This window comes from Carcharhinus amblyrhynchos, chromosome 3 (genome assembly GCF_965287045.1).
Source record: "Carcharhinus amblyrhynchos chromosome 3, sCarAmb.v2.hapA, whole genome shotgun sequence".
Classification (NCBI taxonomy): domain Eukaryota; kingdom Metazoa; phylum Chordata; class Chondrichthyes; order Carcharhiniformes; family Carcharhinidae; genus Carcharhinus; species Carcharhinus amblyrhynchos.
Genome location: NC_137326.1, coordinates 121,266,224 through 121,283,802, shown reverse-complemented (window position 1 = coordinate 121,283,802; position 17,579 = coordinate 121,266,224). Strand labels below are relative to the sequence as shown.

At 41.0% G+C, this 17,579-nt stretch overlaps 1 protein-coding gene across 7 annotated transcripts in view; it reads right to left on the bottom strand.

Annotated features, from left to right (window-relative positions):
- Positions 1 to 15,044: 15,044 nt before the first annotated feature.
- agfg1a (ArfGAP with FG repeats 1a) overlaps positions 15,045 to 17,579 on the bottom strand; it is a 71,909-nt gene continuing 69,374 nt past the window's right edge. For 4 of the 7 annotated variants that reach the window (XM_080185892.1, XM_080185893.1, XM_080185899.1 and 1 more), the window contains 4 exons: positions 17,427 to 17,465; positions 16,352 to 16,507; positions 16,172 to 16,266; positions 15,045 to 15,700 (listed from right to left, as the gene is read on the bottom strand). In XM_080185892.1, coding sequence (XP_080042018.1) covers positions 15,641 to 15,700; positions 16,172 to 16,266; positions 16,352 to 16,507; positions 17,427 to 17,465 — 350 coding nt within the window. In that variant the 3' untranslated portion in view covers positions 15,045 to 15,640. The remainder of the gene's footprint in view (positions 15,701 to 16,171; positions 16,267 to 16,351; positions 16,508 to 17,426; positions 17,466 to 17,579) is intronic. The other 3 variants (XM_080185896.1, XM_080185897.1, XM_080185894.1) reach the window with 1 other exon arrangement.

Here is a 17,579-nt window from a genome sequence, read left to right as displayed (position 1 = left end):
GAGTTGGGATCTATTTAGGAATATTAGTCAGTGTTGGAGAATGGAGAGAAAAGTGGAATGCATGAGGAAGTTTGACCTACCTTGCCTATTGCTTCATTTCACCAGGTAAATCATTGCACTGTTACGGTTAAACAATAAAAGTAACTTAGTCCAATACCTGGAATGATTAGGTTTAATAATTAACCTTTCACGGGATTTAATTACAAGCAGTTTTAAGGATCTGCGCCCAGTTATTTAAAAATGTTCTCATGTTCCAATCCTGGGATTGGTTTTTGTGCGGGTTGAGTTATGTGACGTGGCATAAATTCAGATCTCTTCTAGATTTTTAATATCCATTTCTCTGTTTGGCCTTTCTCAAACTACAGTCCTGTGCTGAGATTGCCAGGTATTCATGCATTTGATGTAGAGTAGAATGTCGAAAGTAGTTTGGAACACAGTCAGAGCTAGGTTAGATTTACTTAATGGCGATGCATCCTTCATGTTTTCATTTGTGTTACTGTAAAAGTAGAGGGCACTAATATCACATTTACACAACCCGTAGATCCAACTGCACATGGCATTTGAATGATAAGGTCATTAATTGCATATCTTTAAATACTCAACTGAGACCAAGAATTAACCAATGCTCCATTTATATGAAAGTGCTGCTCTGGCAGCAGCCCTAACTTCAGCACTCATAATAATATTAATACTAAGGAAGTGCACCGATGCCTCCAGTGGCCTGGTGTTCCACTGCAAGAAGTATTTTTTATTTCTAATAATCCCTCCCCGCCTCTCTCCTTCCACACTGCACCCCCCCCCACCAAAACAATAGGTGAACTGTAGTCAGACACCTACACTCCAAAATCAAATGATAGGTACCACCAAAGCAGATCCTAAGATCTTCTCACCAGCCAACGCCCTCCCCCCAAATGTCACACAGCGAGACAACCAGTTTCACAGAAATTCTGTCTTCCCCGCAGCCATTTCCAAACTCCACTCTCAAAGAATCACCTTGGAATTCTCTCCAAGGAACACTTTCACTTGGACACGTTCAACAAGTATCCATCTTCTGGTGTTCAATCTCTCTTTCTGACATTCCTTTTCCCCGGACTTTGGCATACGTTGAAACTTCACTGTCCATGCACATTCTTAGATATTCGACCGTGCAAAGCAGAACACCACTGCTTAAAATGCAGGTAATAAGTAGTCACCAATCTTTCTTGTATTTTTTGGCTTATCTCAAGCTCACTTGACAATCTTCTGGTTTTGCTTTCTTCCTCTTCTCTTCTGTGGGGCGCACAGCTAAAAAAAACCAGAAACAAACAAAAATGTAATCTGTAGAATAAACCAGGGAGATCCAGTGCATATGGTTTATTTAGACTTTCAGAAGGCTTTCAAAGTGGTCTCACACAGCAGATTACTATGTAAAGTTAATACGCATGTGATTGCAGGTAATGGCTTGAGATGCATAGAAAGCTCATTAACAGACAGGAAATAAAAAGTTGGAATAGTTCTGATTGGTAGGCAGTGACTAGTGGGGTATCACAGGGATCTGTGCAAGGATCCCAACTGTTCACATTATGTATTAATTATTTGAATGAGGGAGTTAAATGTATTATCTCCAAATTTGCAGATGATACAAAGTTGGGTGAGAGGGTGAGCTGTGAGGAGGATGCAGAGATGCTTTGGACAGACTACGTGAGTGGGCATATGCTTGGCAGTTGCAGTATGATGTGGATAACTGTGAGTTACCCACTTTGGAAGCAAAAGCAGGAAGGCAGATTCCCCGACACATGCTAAGGGGCAATTTACCATGGCCAATCCACCTAACCCGCACATCTTTGGACTGTGGGAGGAAGCCGGAGCACCCAGAGAAAACCCATGCAGACATACGGTGAATGTGCAAACTCCACACAGACAGTGACAGTTGCCTCAAAGCTGGAATGGAATCTGGCTTTGAGGCAACAGTGCTAACCTCTGGGCCAATGTGTCACCTATAGGTATAGCTCTTGGGGCTAAAGGATTAAAGTTAAAATTTATTTATTAGTCACGAGTAAGGCTTACATTAACACTGCAATGAAGTTACTGTGAAATTCCCCTAGCTGCCCCAGTCCAGCATCTGTTTGGGTCAATGCACCTAACCAGCAAGTCTTTCAGACTGTGGGAGGAAACCAGAGCACCCAGAGGAAACCCACACAAACACAGGGAGAACAAATATACTCCACACAGACAGTGACCCAAGCCAAGAATTGAACCTGGATCCCTGGGGCTGTGAAGCAGCAGTGCTAACCACTTTGCTACTGCGCCACCCCAATCAAGGGATATGGAAAGAAGGCAGCATCAGGATATTGAATTTGATGATCAGCCATGATTAAATTGAATGGTAGAACAGGTTCGAAGGGCCGAATGGCCTAATCCTACTTCTATTTGCTATGTATGTATGTTTCTATGTATGAACAGCGCATGTATGGCTATTCTACAGCCAGTGCATGTGCAGAGACCACCGGGGCCCACTGGGAACTGTAGCTCCCAAACTCCAAGGGCCCTATCTCTGACTTAAAGATAATTCCTTTTCTTAGGGGGCTCATCACACTCACAGATCATTTTACAGTCATTCCCTTTTACAAGATTATCTCTCATGTGTAAATTAAATCAAATCATTTCCTTGTTACGTTTATTTGTGCACGTTATAATGTTATGAAACAAACTTCAATCTATTGTAATATTAGAGGGTTCAAAAGGGGGTTTGGTAGGGAGCAGTGTGACATCAGTTCTAAACATATACAACACATAGTCAGATAGAGTTTTACAAAACAACAATAGAGTAAGATCAGTAGTATTTTTCTATTCCTCCTTACTCATGGTTTGGGCTGATTACAGTGGAAGTAAATACTGAAAGTGATACAGTGAGTTTCCAGTTTTCTCTTTAGATGGAGAATCATACTTGTAAGGTCTGTTATTCTGGATTGCGTGAATCCCAGGCTGAAGGATACCTGGGATGATTCTGGCTTCATCGTAGGTTTGTACAAAGCAACTCTCCACACTATTAATACCACATATGGGATTAGTCTGCAGAGTTTAAAATAGAAATTGTAAACTGAGGCACACTGGAAATTGGAAGCAATCCCATTTATACATGATGACATAAATGGGCATCCCTTTCTCACTAACAGATTTCTAGGTGACAAGCATTAACAGCTCAAGCAAACCCATACAAGAAAAGCAATTAAAAACATGCAGCAGATTTAACCATTTACAATCACAGTATTTAACTGCTGTTACCTTTAAAAAAAATCCAGATCCTGTTTAAAATCAACTTGTTTAATTGTTAGAATTAAAGATTGATTTAAACTGTACAGTTTTCCTGAACAGGTTAGCATATTCCTGCCACTTACAATGCAGAAGGCAAAGTCCACAGTAAGAAAATGAAAGCTGGTTCACAGAGGAGAATCCTGTTTATTATATTATCTGATTTTTTTTGCTCTGTATAGTATGTCTCTCTGTTAGCTTTCTCTCTATCATTACAATCATCTGTCTATGATTCTCGCTGTGTTGTTCTCTCTTTATCTATTTCTAGTAAAAAGTCTGACAACACCAGGTTTTAGTCCAACCTATTTATTTGATAATATACTCACAAGCTTTCGAGGGACACCCTCTTCTTCAGGTGAATGGAGAGTTTCTCCATTCACCTGAAGAAGAGGGTGTCCCTCGAAAGCTTGTGAGTATATTATCAAATAAATAGGTTGGACTAAAACCTGGTGTTGTCAGACTTTTTACTGTGTTTACGCCAGTCCAACGCCGGCATACCCACATCATATCTATTTCTACCCATTGCCCTCTCAACTGTGAGGGTGTGGAAGTGTAAATTTCTTTGCCATTTCCAATGCATTAGAATTGTATAAATGGGAAATTATTTCAGTCAGAAAAATAAAGTACGAGTTCTTCCTGCCTGTTTTGCAGCAATTAAATGCTTGCTGTACATTTCCTTGTACTTTTTTTTAAGCTTTCCTCTGTTCCAGCTGCCAAGTCTCCACTGGCTTCTTTTCCGATGTCAGTGACATAGCAGCTGAGCTTCCCTGGGTTTGTACTGCTCACACACACAGGCTTAATTAGATTGACAGATAAGAGAGATCAGGAGTATCTGATCAAGGCAGGTGTAATGACCTCAACCAGGCCACTGAGGTTGGCCTCTTGGAGTATGGGCTCCCTGATTGAGGCAACGATCGGCTCCTGTTCTTTGCTTCGGTTGGTTTCGCTCCTTTTGGAAGCTGCCCGTTTTAATTTGTTCCTTCATTAATTTGATTTAGTCTGTTTGGTCGGCCGAAAAGATTAGTAATGATTGGCTGCCCAATCAGAGAGTCTGGATATGTGAGAAATGTCAGGGTTACTGACACTGGGATTCTGACTTTATACCTGAAGAACTCTTAGGAGTGGGATAGAGTTTGTAAATATTGGAAATCTGGTGAAGGGACATCAGCCTCTGAGGAGTTATTTCAGTGGGAGCGAGAGATTTTTGAGTCTGAAGAGCCTGGAAAGTTTCAGCACTGATTTCTTTAACCTGTAAATACTTATGAAAGCATTTTCCTTTGGATTTATTACCACAAATACCCTCATTGTTAATGACTGCAATTGACAGGCTGCCTCTTCACCCATGGACAAGGCTTCTCAGGAAAGACATTGGGCCTGATCTTACCATCGTGTTTTCCTTATTTAATTTCCAACTCTCTTCCTGCACCTAGTGGTCCACTAAGGCAGATTTTCATCTGTTTCATAGCTAGTTATTCCGGGAACAGGTGGTTAGTCTATTATCAGAGGCTTATAGCTTGAGGGGTGCCACTTCACATCAAGCATGGCTGACACGAGTCTCTCCTCCTCTTACTGCCCCCCGTTAGTATAGACCTAGTCATCACATGACTACATAATGATGCAGTCATGTCTACTATCACATGTCAGAGCATGCCAGTTTTCTCCGGGACCTTGCCAGTTTTCTTATAGCTGCAGAGTTAGATAAATAAACTTACTGTTACTACAGTCCTTGTTGCAGTCAGTATTATAGTGAACTACAGAAAACTACATGATATCTGGACTTGCAGCATGACACAAGGACTTTGACCCATTAATCTTCTGTGAAAATGTGGCAGATAACTGGTAGAAGTTTAAACAGGAGTGGCTCTGACACTGCAGTGTAACACTTGACAACAAGACAAAAAAGGAACAGATGTACAAAAATTCTAAGTGTCGAATTTGCTTTTTTTCCAGCGGGATTTTCAAAATGAATCTCCCACACTCTGTGCACTGCAGAGTGCACTAGCGTGAATCTCATTAAAGATCAGTGGACCACTGGAGAGGCCGGCAGCACAGTGCTGAATGGGCCCCTGCTCGAGTGCTGATCTGTTATAGTGGAGATCAGCACATGTGCAGTGGCCCTGCACTACCTGCCTCCCGATCGCAGGCCAGCTTGATTGTGGCTGACCCTATGACCACGCCCCCTCTGCCCCTCCCAACCACCTGAACACTGACGGTGATGATCTGTGTTTTTCGAGTGTTCTACTTAGTTGCTCAGGAGCTATTTGAGATTCCAGATGAAATGGGATCCAATTACACTTCTTGTACAAAATAATTGTATTGAATATATCATGCAACTGGAAAAGATCTTGTGCAGTTTATCTGGTTTGCAAATATTGAATCTTTCCTCAAAATATCCATTCACTGTTTAAGTTTATTTTATGAGTGTCACAAGTAGGCTTGCATTAATTCTGCAATGAAGTTACTGTGAAAATCCCCTAGTTATCACACTCCGGCGCCCGTTTGGGTACACTGAAAGAGAATTTAGCATGGCCAATGCATCTAACCAGCATGTCTTTTGGACTGTGGGAGGAAACAGGAGCACCCGGAGGAAACCCATGCAGACACAAGGAAAACATGCACACTCCACACAGACAGTGACCCAAGCCGGGAATCGAAGCCAGGTCCCTGGTGCTGTGAGGCAGCACTGCTGACCGCTGTGCCACTGTGCCATCACGATGCTCATATGACGCAATGTGCAGAACGTGTTAATGAGGGCTGCACACTGTTCTCAATAGGTAAAGCGATATTTTTCTGTCAAGTTAACAATATTGCATAATGCTGTTAAAGTAAGTTAACAATATTGCATAATGCTGTTAAAGTAAGATTTGTACTTTCTGGTTTGGTTAAGTCACTGGGTTTACACAAAATAAGCTGCTTTATATTGTTGCTGCTCTTAATATTGATGACTCATGCAGAATATATATCGAACAATATTTGTATCCAGATGCCAACAATGGCCATTATCATTTTCAATTTACTAGGAGCTTTCTGTGACTGATTAACTGACTGGTGAACTTTGAAAGGGAAAAAAGTGTCATGCATGATGGCAGGGGAAGTTAAAGTGGGAGGTGGGGAGCAGAAAGGTGCCTGGACACAGGTGGAGTACCAGAGTCCATGATTTATTTTCCTGGCCCCAGGTCCTCCAGCACGCCACTTTCACTCTTATTAAATGTCATCCTGATAGTGTTTGTGCTCCCCTTGGCTTTGAGCTCTGCTGTTGATTGCAGTATAGAACATTGATCCTTCATTGTACTGGTGTTCAGCTTGAGCCAGTGTGGAGTTCCATCAGTCACAGAAAGGCCACATTCTAAAGCCATTCCACAATAGTAACACCGAGGGACTGGTGACCATATAAAACCACATATGCTGAACACACAAGAGAATTTTTGATATGAAATTTAAGTGTAGTGAATCACTCATGTGCTGTATTGAAATAAACTGACGTGTATTGCACTTTATTTACTGTCAAATTTGAAGTAACATGCCTTTACAAATTTTATGGATAAAGTACATTTTCTGAAAATAAAGATCCTTGGAGGTAGGAGGTAAGGCCATCAAAAGTAGAAGCTGGGGCCTTATGTCGTAAATAGGATCCCCAGTAGATTGAGCAGAGCTCAGCGTTGGGCTGTGTTCACTATGACCAGGAGATGGCAGTCTAAGGTCCCTCCATGAAGGAGAAGCAACAGAGCAATGGAAGGAATGGGAACATTAATGATCTTTTAAGAATCTGTTCACATTCCATTTCATTTTCATTTAGTCTACAGTTCTGAAAGTTAATTTGCTATTATGCATTGGTTGAAATGGTTACTTATAAAACAATTCAAGCAAATTGGTGGATAATATTAAAAGGCAATTCGATGTAGATCTTAAATGGCTTTGATACAATAAATAAGGAAAAACTAACCCCGGTCAGTAGCCTGAGGACACAAGTGATTGTTAAAAGGGCCAGAGGTGTCATGAGGAAACAGGAAGCGAGTTGACGCGATCTGAAATGCTTTGCCTAAAGGACTTCTGGAAGTAGATTCAACAGTAACATTCAAAAGAGAATTGGATAAGTACATGAAGGGGGAATACAGTATTGAGTTCCAGGTTGGGGGTGTGGGGGGAGAGAAAGGGAGAGGGACTAATTGGATAGCTCTTCAAAAGATGGGCTGAAAGACTGGTTTCTGTGCTGTACCATTTCATGATTTATTATTATAATTTATTAATTCTGTAAGCCCCAGTTACTTTGCCATCCAGGGATCTGAAAGAATATTTATTTCCTGTTCCGTATGCGCTAATCCTTTTAAGTACCTCCTGCTGAGCTATTTGTAAAGGAGATTAATGAAGAAATGAAATAAAAAAGACGTGTCCCAAGATTTGTAGGTTGGATGGATTAGCTATGAGAAACGTATGGGGTTCTGTGGATAGGGTGAGGGAGAGAGCCTGGATAATATACTCTGTAAGTGAGTCAGTGCAGACTCAATGGGCTAAATGGCCTCTTCTGCACTATAGGATTCTGTGATTCTATAAAAATAAAATATGCTTGCAGCATTTAAACAGGCCAAGTACCAAAACATCAACATCTTAAATTGATCTGGAGTAGTTTTTGTTTTTATTGTACTATCCTCAGTTGACAAGTGTAAGTGCCCAGTCACTTATTTATATCTAATTACATATTACAAAAATACATGGAGAAATAAAATTCTGAGCACCTTCCCTACATGTTTTTGCGATCAGAGATTTAGACCGTTGGAGAATTCCAATTGAAAACTGGAGTTAAAACAAACTCGAAAGGATTTACTTCATGTTTAGCACCATGCTGACACATTGTAAAACTATAGGTTGCAAGAACAGATCTCAAAGCAATAGATGGCTTCACCCCCACACTGCTTCTGTAGTCTTTGGATTTTTCTCTTTGCTGATGTCCATTGATGAATCTCAAGCGGCTTATAGAGTTAGGCCAGATAAAAATTTAACGATTGAACAGGTATGTGTCTACAAACTGAACTAATCTGCTAAATTAAACGAGGTAATCTTATTTTGTTGTGCAAGTACCATTAGCTTAATACAGTAACAGAAATCTGATGATTTCCGGAAGTGTCAGGTGTAGCATAGAGAGATATAGATAATAATGGTCATTAAGAAGAGCTATAGCTGGCAAAGAACAAAGAACAGTACAGCACAGGAAACAGGCCCTTCAGCCCTCCAAGCCTGTGCCGTTCATTGGTCCAACTAGACCATTCGTTTGTATCCCTCCATTCCCAGTCTGCTCATGTGACTATCCAGGTAAGTCTTAAATGATCCCAGCGTGTCTGCCCCCACCACCCTGCCTGGCAGTGCATTCCAGGCCCCCACCACCCTCTGTGTAAAAAACATCCCTCTGATACCTGAGTTATAACACACCCCTCTCAGCTTGAGCACGTGACCCCTCGTGATCGTCACCTCCGACCTGGGAAAAAGCTTCCCACCATTCACCCTATCTATACCCTTAATAATTTTGTACACCTCTATTAGGTCTCCCCTCATTCTCTGTCTTTCCAGGGAGAACAACCCCAGTTTACCCAATCTCTCCTCAGAACAAAAGGGCTTTATTGCCATCATTATGATAAACTATGTGTACAAAAAAGGATTTGATAGATGCGACTGTACACCCTCCCCTAGATCCAACTATCGACCCAGGATATGCACCCTTGCACTTGATTGGCTCAGCTTCCTGCCTTGACACTCTGTAGAGTATGACCTGATCATGTGGCCCTCAGGGATGCTCCCTTAAAGGGGCCACACTACCACAATCACCCAATCTGCATTTGGTCTTCTCAGTGTTGTAAGTTTCAATGTTATATTGTGTTTTGTTCCTGGGTTTGTTGTTGGTTTCCTTTTTATTTTGTGCATTTTCCTTTTTTCTTTCTAATAAATATTATTCCATTCACTTTCAGATTATGAATGAAATATTGCCAGTTTGGACATTATTAGAGACATAAAGTCATAGAGGTTTACAGCATGGAAACAGGCCCTTCGGCCCAACTTGTCCATGCCACCCTTTTTTTTTAAACCCCTAAACTAATCCCAATTGCCCACATTTGGCCCATATCCCTCTATACCCATCATATCCATGTAACTACCTAAATGCTTTTTAAAAGATAAAATTGTATCCGCCTCTACTACTACCTCTGGCAGCTTGTTCCAGACACTCACCGCCCTCTGTGTGAAAAAATTGCCTCTCTGGACACTTTTGTATCTCTCCCCTCTCACCTTAAACCTATGCCCTCTAGTTTTAGATTCCCCTACTTTTGGGAAAAGATATTGACCTTTGTCTATGCCCATGCCCCTCATTATTTTATAGACTTCTATAAGGTCACCCCTCAGCCTTCTACACTCCAGAGAAAAAAGTCCCAGTCTGTTCAGCCTCTCCTTATAAATCAATCCATCAAGTCCCAGTAGTAGCCTAGTAAATCTTTTCTACACTCTTTCTAGTTTAATAATATCCTTTCTATAATAGGGTGACCAGAATTGCGCACAATATTCCAAGTGTGGCCCTACCAATGTCTTGTACAACTTCAACTAGATGTCGTAACTCCTGTATTCAATGTCCTAACCGATGAAATCAAGCATGCCGAATGCATTCTTCACCACCCTGTCCATCTGCAACTCCCTTTCAAGGAGCTATGAATATGTACCCCTAGATCTCTTTATTCTGTAACTCTCCCCAGCGCCCTACCATTAACTAAGTCCGGGTCTGGTTCAAGCTACCAAAATGCATTTTCTCGCATTTGTCTAAATTAAACTCTAATTGTCATTTGTCAGACCACTGGCCCAATTGATCAAGATCCCGCTGCAATTGGAGGTAACTTTCCTCACTGTCTGCCATGCCACCAATCTTGGTGTCATCTGCAAACTTACTAACCATGCCCTCATACACTTGCTGGGAAAGTTAGTACCAGTCTTCTTACTTACAGATATTTAAGACATAATCAAGTCATAGTTTTTCAAGGACTTACCTCACAATTATTTGAACAAGGAGTTTTGGTCATACAGTTTGCATTCTTTGTATATGGCATAATGGTTGTTACCAAAGCGACCTATTTCTCTTACATTTATAGCATTGTTAGCTCCGAGCACCATCAGGAAGTGACGAGTTACTGTTGGAAATCACATTGGTGGAACACATCCTGGGTTCAGTTCTGGGCCAAGTTCTCATCTCTGTTTGGAAAGTCTCTTATTTCTGTTTGAACATAGTTTCATTGGTTTCAGCGTCTGGAGCTTTTCTTTCCTTTATTGCTCTGCCAATGCCCAAGAGAAGCATGTTTTTCCACAAGGAAGAGGAAAGTAAAAGCAATCAAGTTGCCCCATCAACTGAAGATGTCTAGCCAATGTCTGAAAATATGAGTCCTCAAAACAATGTGGACACATCAATGCTTTCACAGTTACGTTTATTGGAGAAGCAACAAAACAAAATGTTGATGGCCTGATGTCCAAGTCCATGATAGTAATTTGTACTTGTATTATGACTTCAATGTAATGAACTTTCTAGAAATATGCAAAAGGTATTCCTCCAACTGTGGTCTGATTTCAAAGCATGTTACTCCTCTCCACAAATCCTCTATTGGTCCACTGGGTGGGCATTAGCCACTTCTGATAATGATCAAATTCTGAGTTATGCACTGGTGCTATGGGATTATGATGAGCCATTGCAAAATGTCATGGTGGAAAATGGCAATGTAAAAATGGTGTCAAACCTAATGGGTAAGAGGAATAATAATTATCATGCTTTATAAAGTAACCAACTATTGACATAACATGATGCCATTATAAAGAAGTGAGAATGGTTAAGCGAAGAGAGGCTGTGATGAGAGTAATAATAATGTGCTGATGAATAAGAAGTAGGTTCATAGGATTCCTGAGGCAATGCACGTACAAGACGATGACTATATAATCCAGGTACCAGCTGGCCAAACAGCAGGCAATTGTGAACAGCCTCTGGTGTGAAATGTCAACATTTAAAACAAATCAGAAGAATAGCAGACAGGAAGGGGAGTAGATTACAATCAGTATATCCAGCGAAGCAAATGGAAGGCTTAATAATAGGTAAAACCAAGTAGCAAAATGTTCTGTTGGAGCAATGATTAAACTGTCAATGATTATATCAAATTATTCATAGGATTAAACAAAGTACCGCGACATCTGAAACTGAGACAAAGCACTTGTGTTTGGAAATAGTTAAAGTTTCACGTTTATTTATTAGTGTCACAAGTAGATGTACATTAACACTGCAATGAATTTACTGTAAAAATCCCCAAGTCGCCACACTCCGGCGCCTGTTCAAGTACACTGAGGAAGAAATTAGCATGGCCAATGCATCTAACTAGCACATCCTTTGGACTTTGTGAGGAAATTGGAGCACCTGGAGGAAACCCACGCAGACACCGAGAGAACATGTAAACTCCACTCAGTGACCCAAGCTGAAATTGAACCTGGGTTCTTGGCACTATGAGGCAGCAGTGCTGGCCACTGTGCCATCATGATGCCGTTAACCCTTCCTGACCACAGCAATGTTCACAAATTAGGTTGAGTCAATTAATTAGGGGTTTTGCTTCCCTCCAACCTCCTGTGTGATAAAAATTCCACAGACCCCTATAACATTTCTGTTTAAATATTAGTTATATATTTAAGCATATGTATTAATTAGTTTTTAGTTATGTCAAGTTATATCAAGATATGGAGGTACCTTTGACAAACTTGTGCATGTCATGGTCAATGTGGATCCTGGTTCAGTACTTAACTTTCATTGGTGTCACTGCTGAAAATCCAGCTTGATTGAATTAGATTGCTAAAAGGGACTAACGTTCTCAGTGCTGCAAGAGGTGTGCCATAGTCTAGACGATCCTCCTTCATGTGATGTCTGTCATGTGTACTTTCAAGTATAGAGTTACTTCAGAGTAATCGATTTATGGCACAGGAGGCGGCCATTTGGCCCATCGAGTCCATACCAGATGAACATGGGGCATTCCAGTCAGTGCAATACCCGTGCTCCTTCCTTGTAACCTCGCAAGTTTTTATTTTCATTCATGGGATACGGGCATTGTGAGATTGCCCTGTATTTGTTGCCCAATCCTAGTTGCCCTTGAGAAGATGGTGTTGAGCTGCCTTCTTGAACTGCCATAGTCTGTGTGGTTAGGTACACCCACAGTGCTGTTAGGGAGGGAATTCCAGGATTTTGATCCAGCCACAGTGAAGGAATGTCGATATATCTCCAACTCAGGCTGGTGGGTAATTTGGAGGGGAACTTCTGGATAATGATGTGCCCAGGTACCTGCTGCTCTTTTGCTTCTAGATGATAGAGGTCACTACCTTGGAAGGTGCTGTTGATGGAGTCATGCAATACATCTTCTGAATTGTACTATTGTACTCACTGCTGCCACTGTGTGGTGGACAGGGTATTGCTACAAACAGAACGAAATTGGATAGACGACCCTGCATTGACCTAGTTATTTCCATGAATGAAGGGGTGCCAATTGAGACATGTTCCTCATGCTCTGATGTGAAGAATACGATCTTGCTTTGGCTTAAATGTCTTGATCCAGGTCAGGCCGCCAAAAGCAGCTCCTGATGATCTCTTTCAAGGTCCTGATTGCAAATGGCCCAACAGTGGTTTCCTCTGTAATAATAACTCGCATGTCCCAAAGCAAACATCCTAAAATGACTGATAATTCCATCTTCCCCAAAATGTGATAAAGGTCAGGTGAAGAGTTGCCATGTATCACAAGATTTTGTTGGGTTCATCTGAATTGCTGTCTAGATTTGGACTGAAGTAATGGATGTGTTGTCCATGTGTGCAACTAGATGATGTCTTTTTGAGCAGTATCCCTATGGCTGGCTGGTAGAGGCAGCCTTAAAAGACCATTGGGATGAGTATCAGTAATCAGTCAGGAGTATGAATTTCTGTCCAAACTATTACCAATGAAATTTCCAGATTCCAAAAATGATCCCCATTGTTTCACTTTCAATTTGATTGCATCAGCTCTCAGCTTTGTTTAAGACCTGTGAAGTGAATGCTTTCTCCAAATAAGAGGACAGTGTGTGTAAGACAATGGCCCCTAACTCCATAATGTAATGCATCAAATACAAGTTGTAGTGATAAGGGCCAAAGTGCTTGGTACCACTGAATCTGTCGACACTCCTTTATTATAGAATCCCTACAGTGCAGAAAAGTTTGGCATCAAATTTGTCTGAGACCAATCATCTCAGCTCTAGGTCAGTGTCCTGAACCCAAGCACTGTCAGCTGTTCATCAAAAACCTTCCCACCATTAGAATTGGGATAATTCCCACCTCAGATAATGAAAAGTCCATGGTCCCATACAGCAAGTCCTGGACAACTTCCAAACTCAGGCTGATAAATGGTAAGGAATGTTCAACCCTAGCAAAGACCATTCTCCAACAAGAAAGCCTTCCTTTGGTATTGAATCATAGAAACTGGCAGAAGGTCCATGCAGCCACTAATTCTACTTTCCAGTTCTTGGGTCATTGTCTTGTGATGGAATGCCCATCCAAATACTTTTTAATGATTGAGGTTTCTGCATCTTCTCACCCTTGCAGGTAGTAAGTTCCAGATTTCTGTCCCCTTCTGAGTGAAAGAATTTCCTTTCAAATCCCCTCTCAACCTTATACTTCTTACCCTAACTCTATGTAACATTGAAATTAGAGTGCATCAGAAGGCTTAGATCTGATCTGTTGGTTGTGCAAGTGTTTAACTATTATTTATGCTTATTCTGACTGGCATGCAAGTAGTGCTGTGTTGTAACTTTAGTAGGTTAACAGCTCATTTTTTAGGAATGCCTGGTGTAGCTCCTGGCACACCCTCCTGCACTCTTCAGTGAACCAGGGCTGATCACGATTCAACATGGAGTACAGACAGACTCATCAGCTGAGGGGGAGAGGGGGGGTGGAGACAGGACAGTATGTGGTAATCAGCAAGAGGTTTCCTTGCCCATATTTGACCTAGTCCATGAGACTTCATGGGGTCCAGAATCGATGTTAAGGACTCCCAGGGCAACTCCCTCCCAACTGAATGCCACAGTGCCGCCACCTCTACTAGATCTGTCCTTCCAGTGGGACAGGACATACCCAAGGATGGTGATATCTGAGAAATTATCTGAAAGGTATGATTCTTTGAGTATGACTATGACTATGTTGAACACCATTTGGAGGAAGCATCGAGGATGGCAAGGGCACAGAACGGGGAACTTCAATGTCCATCATTGTGTTCTTGGTAGTATCGCCACAGGCCAAGCTGGCCGGGTCTCAATGGGCACAGCTACAGTAGGTGGTGAGGGAACCAGAAAGAGGGAAAAACATAATTAACCTCATCCTCACCAACGTTCCTGCCACAGGTGCATTTGTCCAAGATAGTCTGAGAGACAGCTGAGGCCCATTTCTGGCACAAGACCCCAAATGTTAGTAGGGAGGACTTTGCAGGCTTGATAGGGTTGGGTTTGCTGTTTCCAGTACCTCAGTTGATGCCAATTGGTCCGTCTGGTTTCATTCCTTTTTGTTTTCTTTGTAACCCTACTTGAAGGACTAGCATGAGTACAGATGCTATAAGCAAAAAATCACCTGCTTCACTCTAGTTTCTAGGATTTCACATGTAAGAACAACAATGCAACAAGGACAATAACACTATAAAAACTTATTTAAAATAAATCTCCATGGACATTTTTACTAATATTGTATTTATTTTGTCAATTGCAAACTTTGTAGCAAAACACGATCTCCTTTGTAATGTAGAGGTGCAGTTTTCTACATACTCAGAGTATAAATAAGAACATTTTCCTCTGAGAAAGAAAAATCCCTTTTTCAGTCACCAAATTAATAAAACTTCTAGTTTATCTAAAACTAGAACTTAAAAGGCCCATGTTGTAGCGGTTTCATCCTTATAGATGCAGCAACTTTATTGATGATTCTTTCTGCTCTGTAACATTTCACATTCACATAAATGTGTTAAATTACAAATACGATTTGCACAAATAGCTAAATTTCTAAGAAAAAATATGTACAGTACTGCAGAGCAATGAAAGGTAGGATTTGCAATAACTTAACATTAGCCCATTTCAATATACATGATATGGCTACATCTTGAACCTTCTTGCCAAATAGTGGTTAAATAAAGGACATGCGGTAAGTCCTTCCTTTCTGCATATATTACCCCCTTATACAAAATACAGGCTTTAGAGACTCTTGTGATTAAAGCTAAGATCAGTGAACAACACAACTGTGCAAGAGATCTGGAGACGTCACGCATCGACATCACACTCCTGACAGGTACCAATTCGGCTATAAGAATGGGTTGGTTGAAGAGCTTCCTGTTGGAAACTGCCCCATTGGAGCACCAGCCTGAGGGAGGAGGAGAAAAAAAAAGGGACAATAAATATGTTCTTCTTTTAACTTCATCATAAGGAACAGTAAAGAAAGAAAAATTACAAGATTCAACAGAAACACACCAGGATACCCTCTTTACACAGGCAGCTTTATCTTAACTACCATCAGCATAAATATTATCAAACTACACGCACAATATGTTGCAGGATTCTGTACCAGCTCCTCAACTCGTACACTTACCCAAGGTTCCTTTTTAAAACTTCACAAAGCCATTGGAATTCAGATTTGTAGACCCAATAAGCCCTGGAAGCTGAAACTCAACACTTCACATTAAGTGACATCTTTTATGGGTCCACAAAAACCTGAGGAAATGTTGTAAAGTGAAAAAAACGAGGAACAGCCAGCCTGCTGCCATAGCAGGACGTTTTTGGATGGACGCAAGACCAGAGAAAATTATTCAAACAAAACATCTAAATTAAAAATTACCAGAAATGGGTTACTAGATACTGCAGATGTTCCCATCGGTTGACCATATTGCATGACCATTGGCTTTGGTTGTCCAAATGAACCAAAACCGCCACCTGAAGAAAAAGGCAAAGAGTTTAAGGAGAGTGGAGTTTGTATTTGGAAGACAAAGACAAGAATTTGATACTATATTGATATTACCAACTGGCTGCTGTGGAAATGCTGAATGCTGAGCGAAGGTCACTGGAGCAGATAAGATTGGTTGCTGGAAGCCACCGCTGAAGCTGGTGGGAAGAGTATATCCGGCCGGTGTGGCAAACAGAGTGGGCATGCTCATTGATGCTGTTCCAAAGCTTACTGTCACACACACAAAGAAAATGAAAGCAAATTAATCAATAAATTAAAGAGACCAATCTCAGAATGTACAGAAGGCTTACTTAAGGACTATTCTGACGTAGGCACTTAAAGGGGACTGCGATCACTATACTCCGGATGAGCATGGATGTTGAATCTGCTTCAAACTACTGTCTGTGCTCAACAGTGTGTTGAGCTATTAAAAATTATATCATTTACAAATTTTGAAAGAGCTATCTTAAACACACATTTAAATGGAAACATTTTAAAACATTCACTCCTGGACGTATGAGCACTCAAGCCATCAAATAAGTAAATATGCGATATTTATAAATATTTTTGAGTGCAGTAACATCATGAGTAATACTAAGCATCAAACTATTTAAAAATTGTTAAAGTTAATCATCTGGTTTGAAATCTGAGTTGTAAGAATGATACAGGATGAGTAATTAAGAATACTGGATTAATAATCCAGAAGATGCAAATCCAAATCTCACCCTGGCAGTGTGCAAAACTGAATTAAGTTTAAGAAAATCAGGAACTAAAAGGTAGGTATTAGTAAGAGTAACCACGAAACTGTCAAGACTGTTGCAGAATCCAAAATGACTCACTAATGCCTTTGAGGAAAAGCTGCTGTCCTTACCTGGTCTGACCTGAATGTGACTCTAGTCCCATGTTGGGACAACCCTAGCTCTGAACACAACTTGCAGTATATTAAATCTCTGCAACAAATAACAAAGAAGCAGCCCCACCACCACTTTCTCTGACATGGGCAACAAATGCCTGCTTTGCCAGCAGCGCCCACGTCTCAAGAATCACTAGAAACAGAAAGCCCTTCTCGACATGCTAGCTAGTCATTCGACAGTGTAACAGTGAGACACTCTTAATTTAGCCAAGTATCAAACAAAGCGCTGGCACCTACCAAAATGAGCCAGTGGAACTGCTCGAGTGTGCAGAGTTCCTAAAAGCCCTCAAGGACAGCCACAGAAAGTTACAGAAAAGACAAGCAATTATTTACCGTCCTCAAAACAGAAAAGCAGAGACTAGTTAGCATGCAGTGAGTTAAGTAAACACA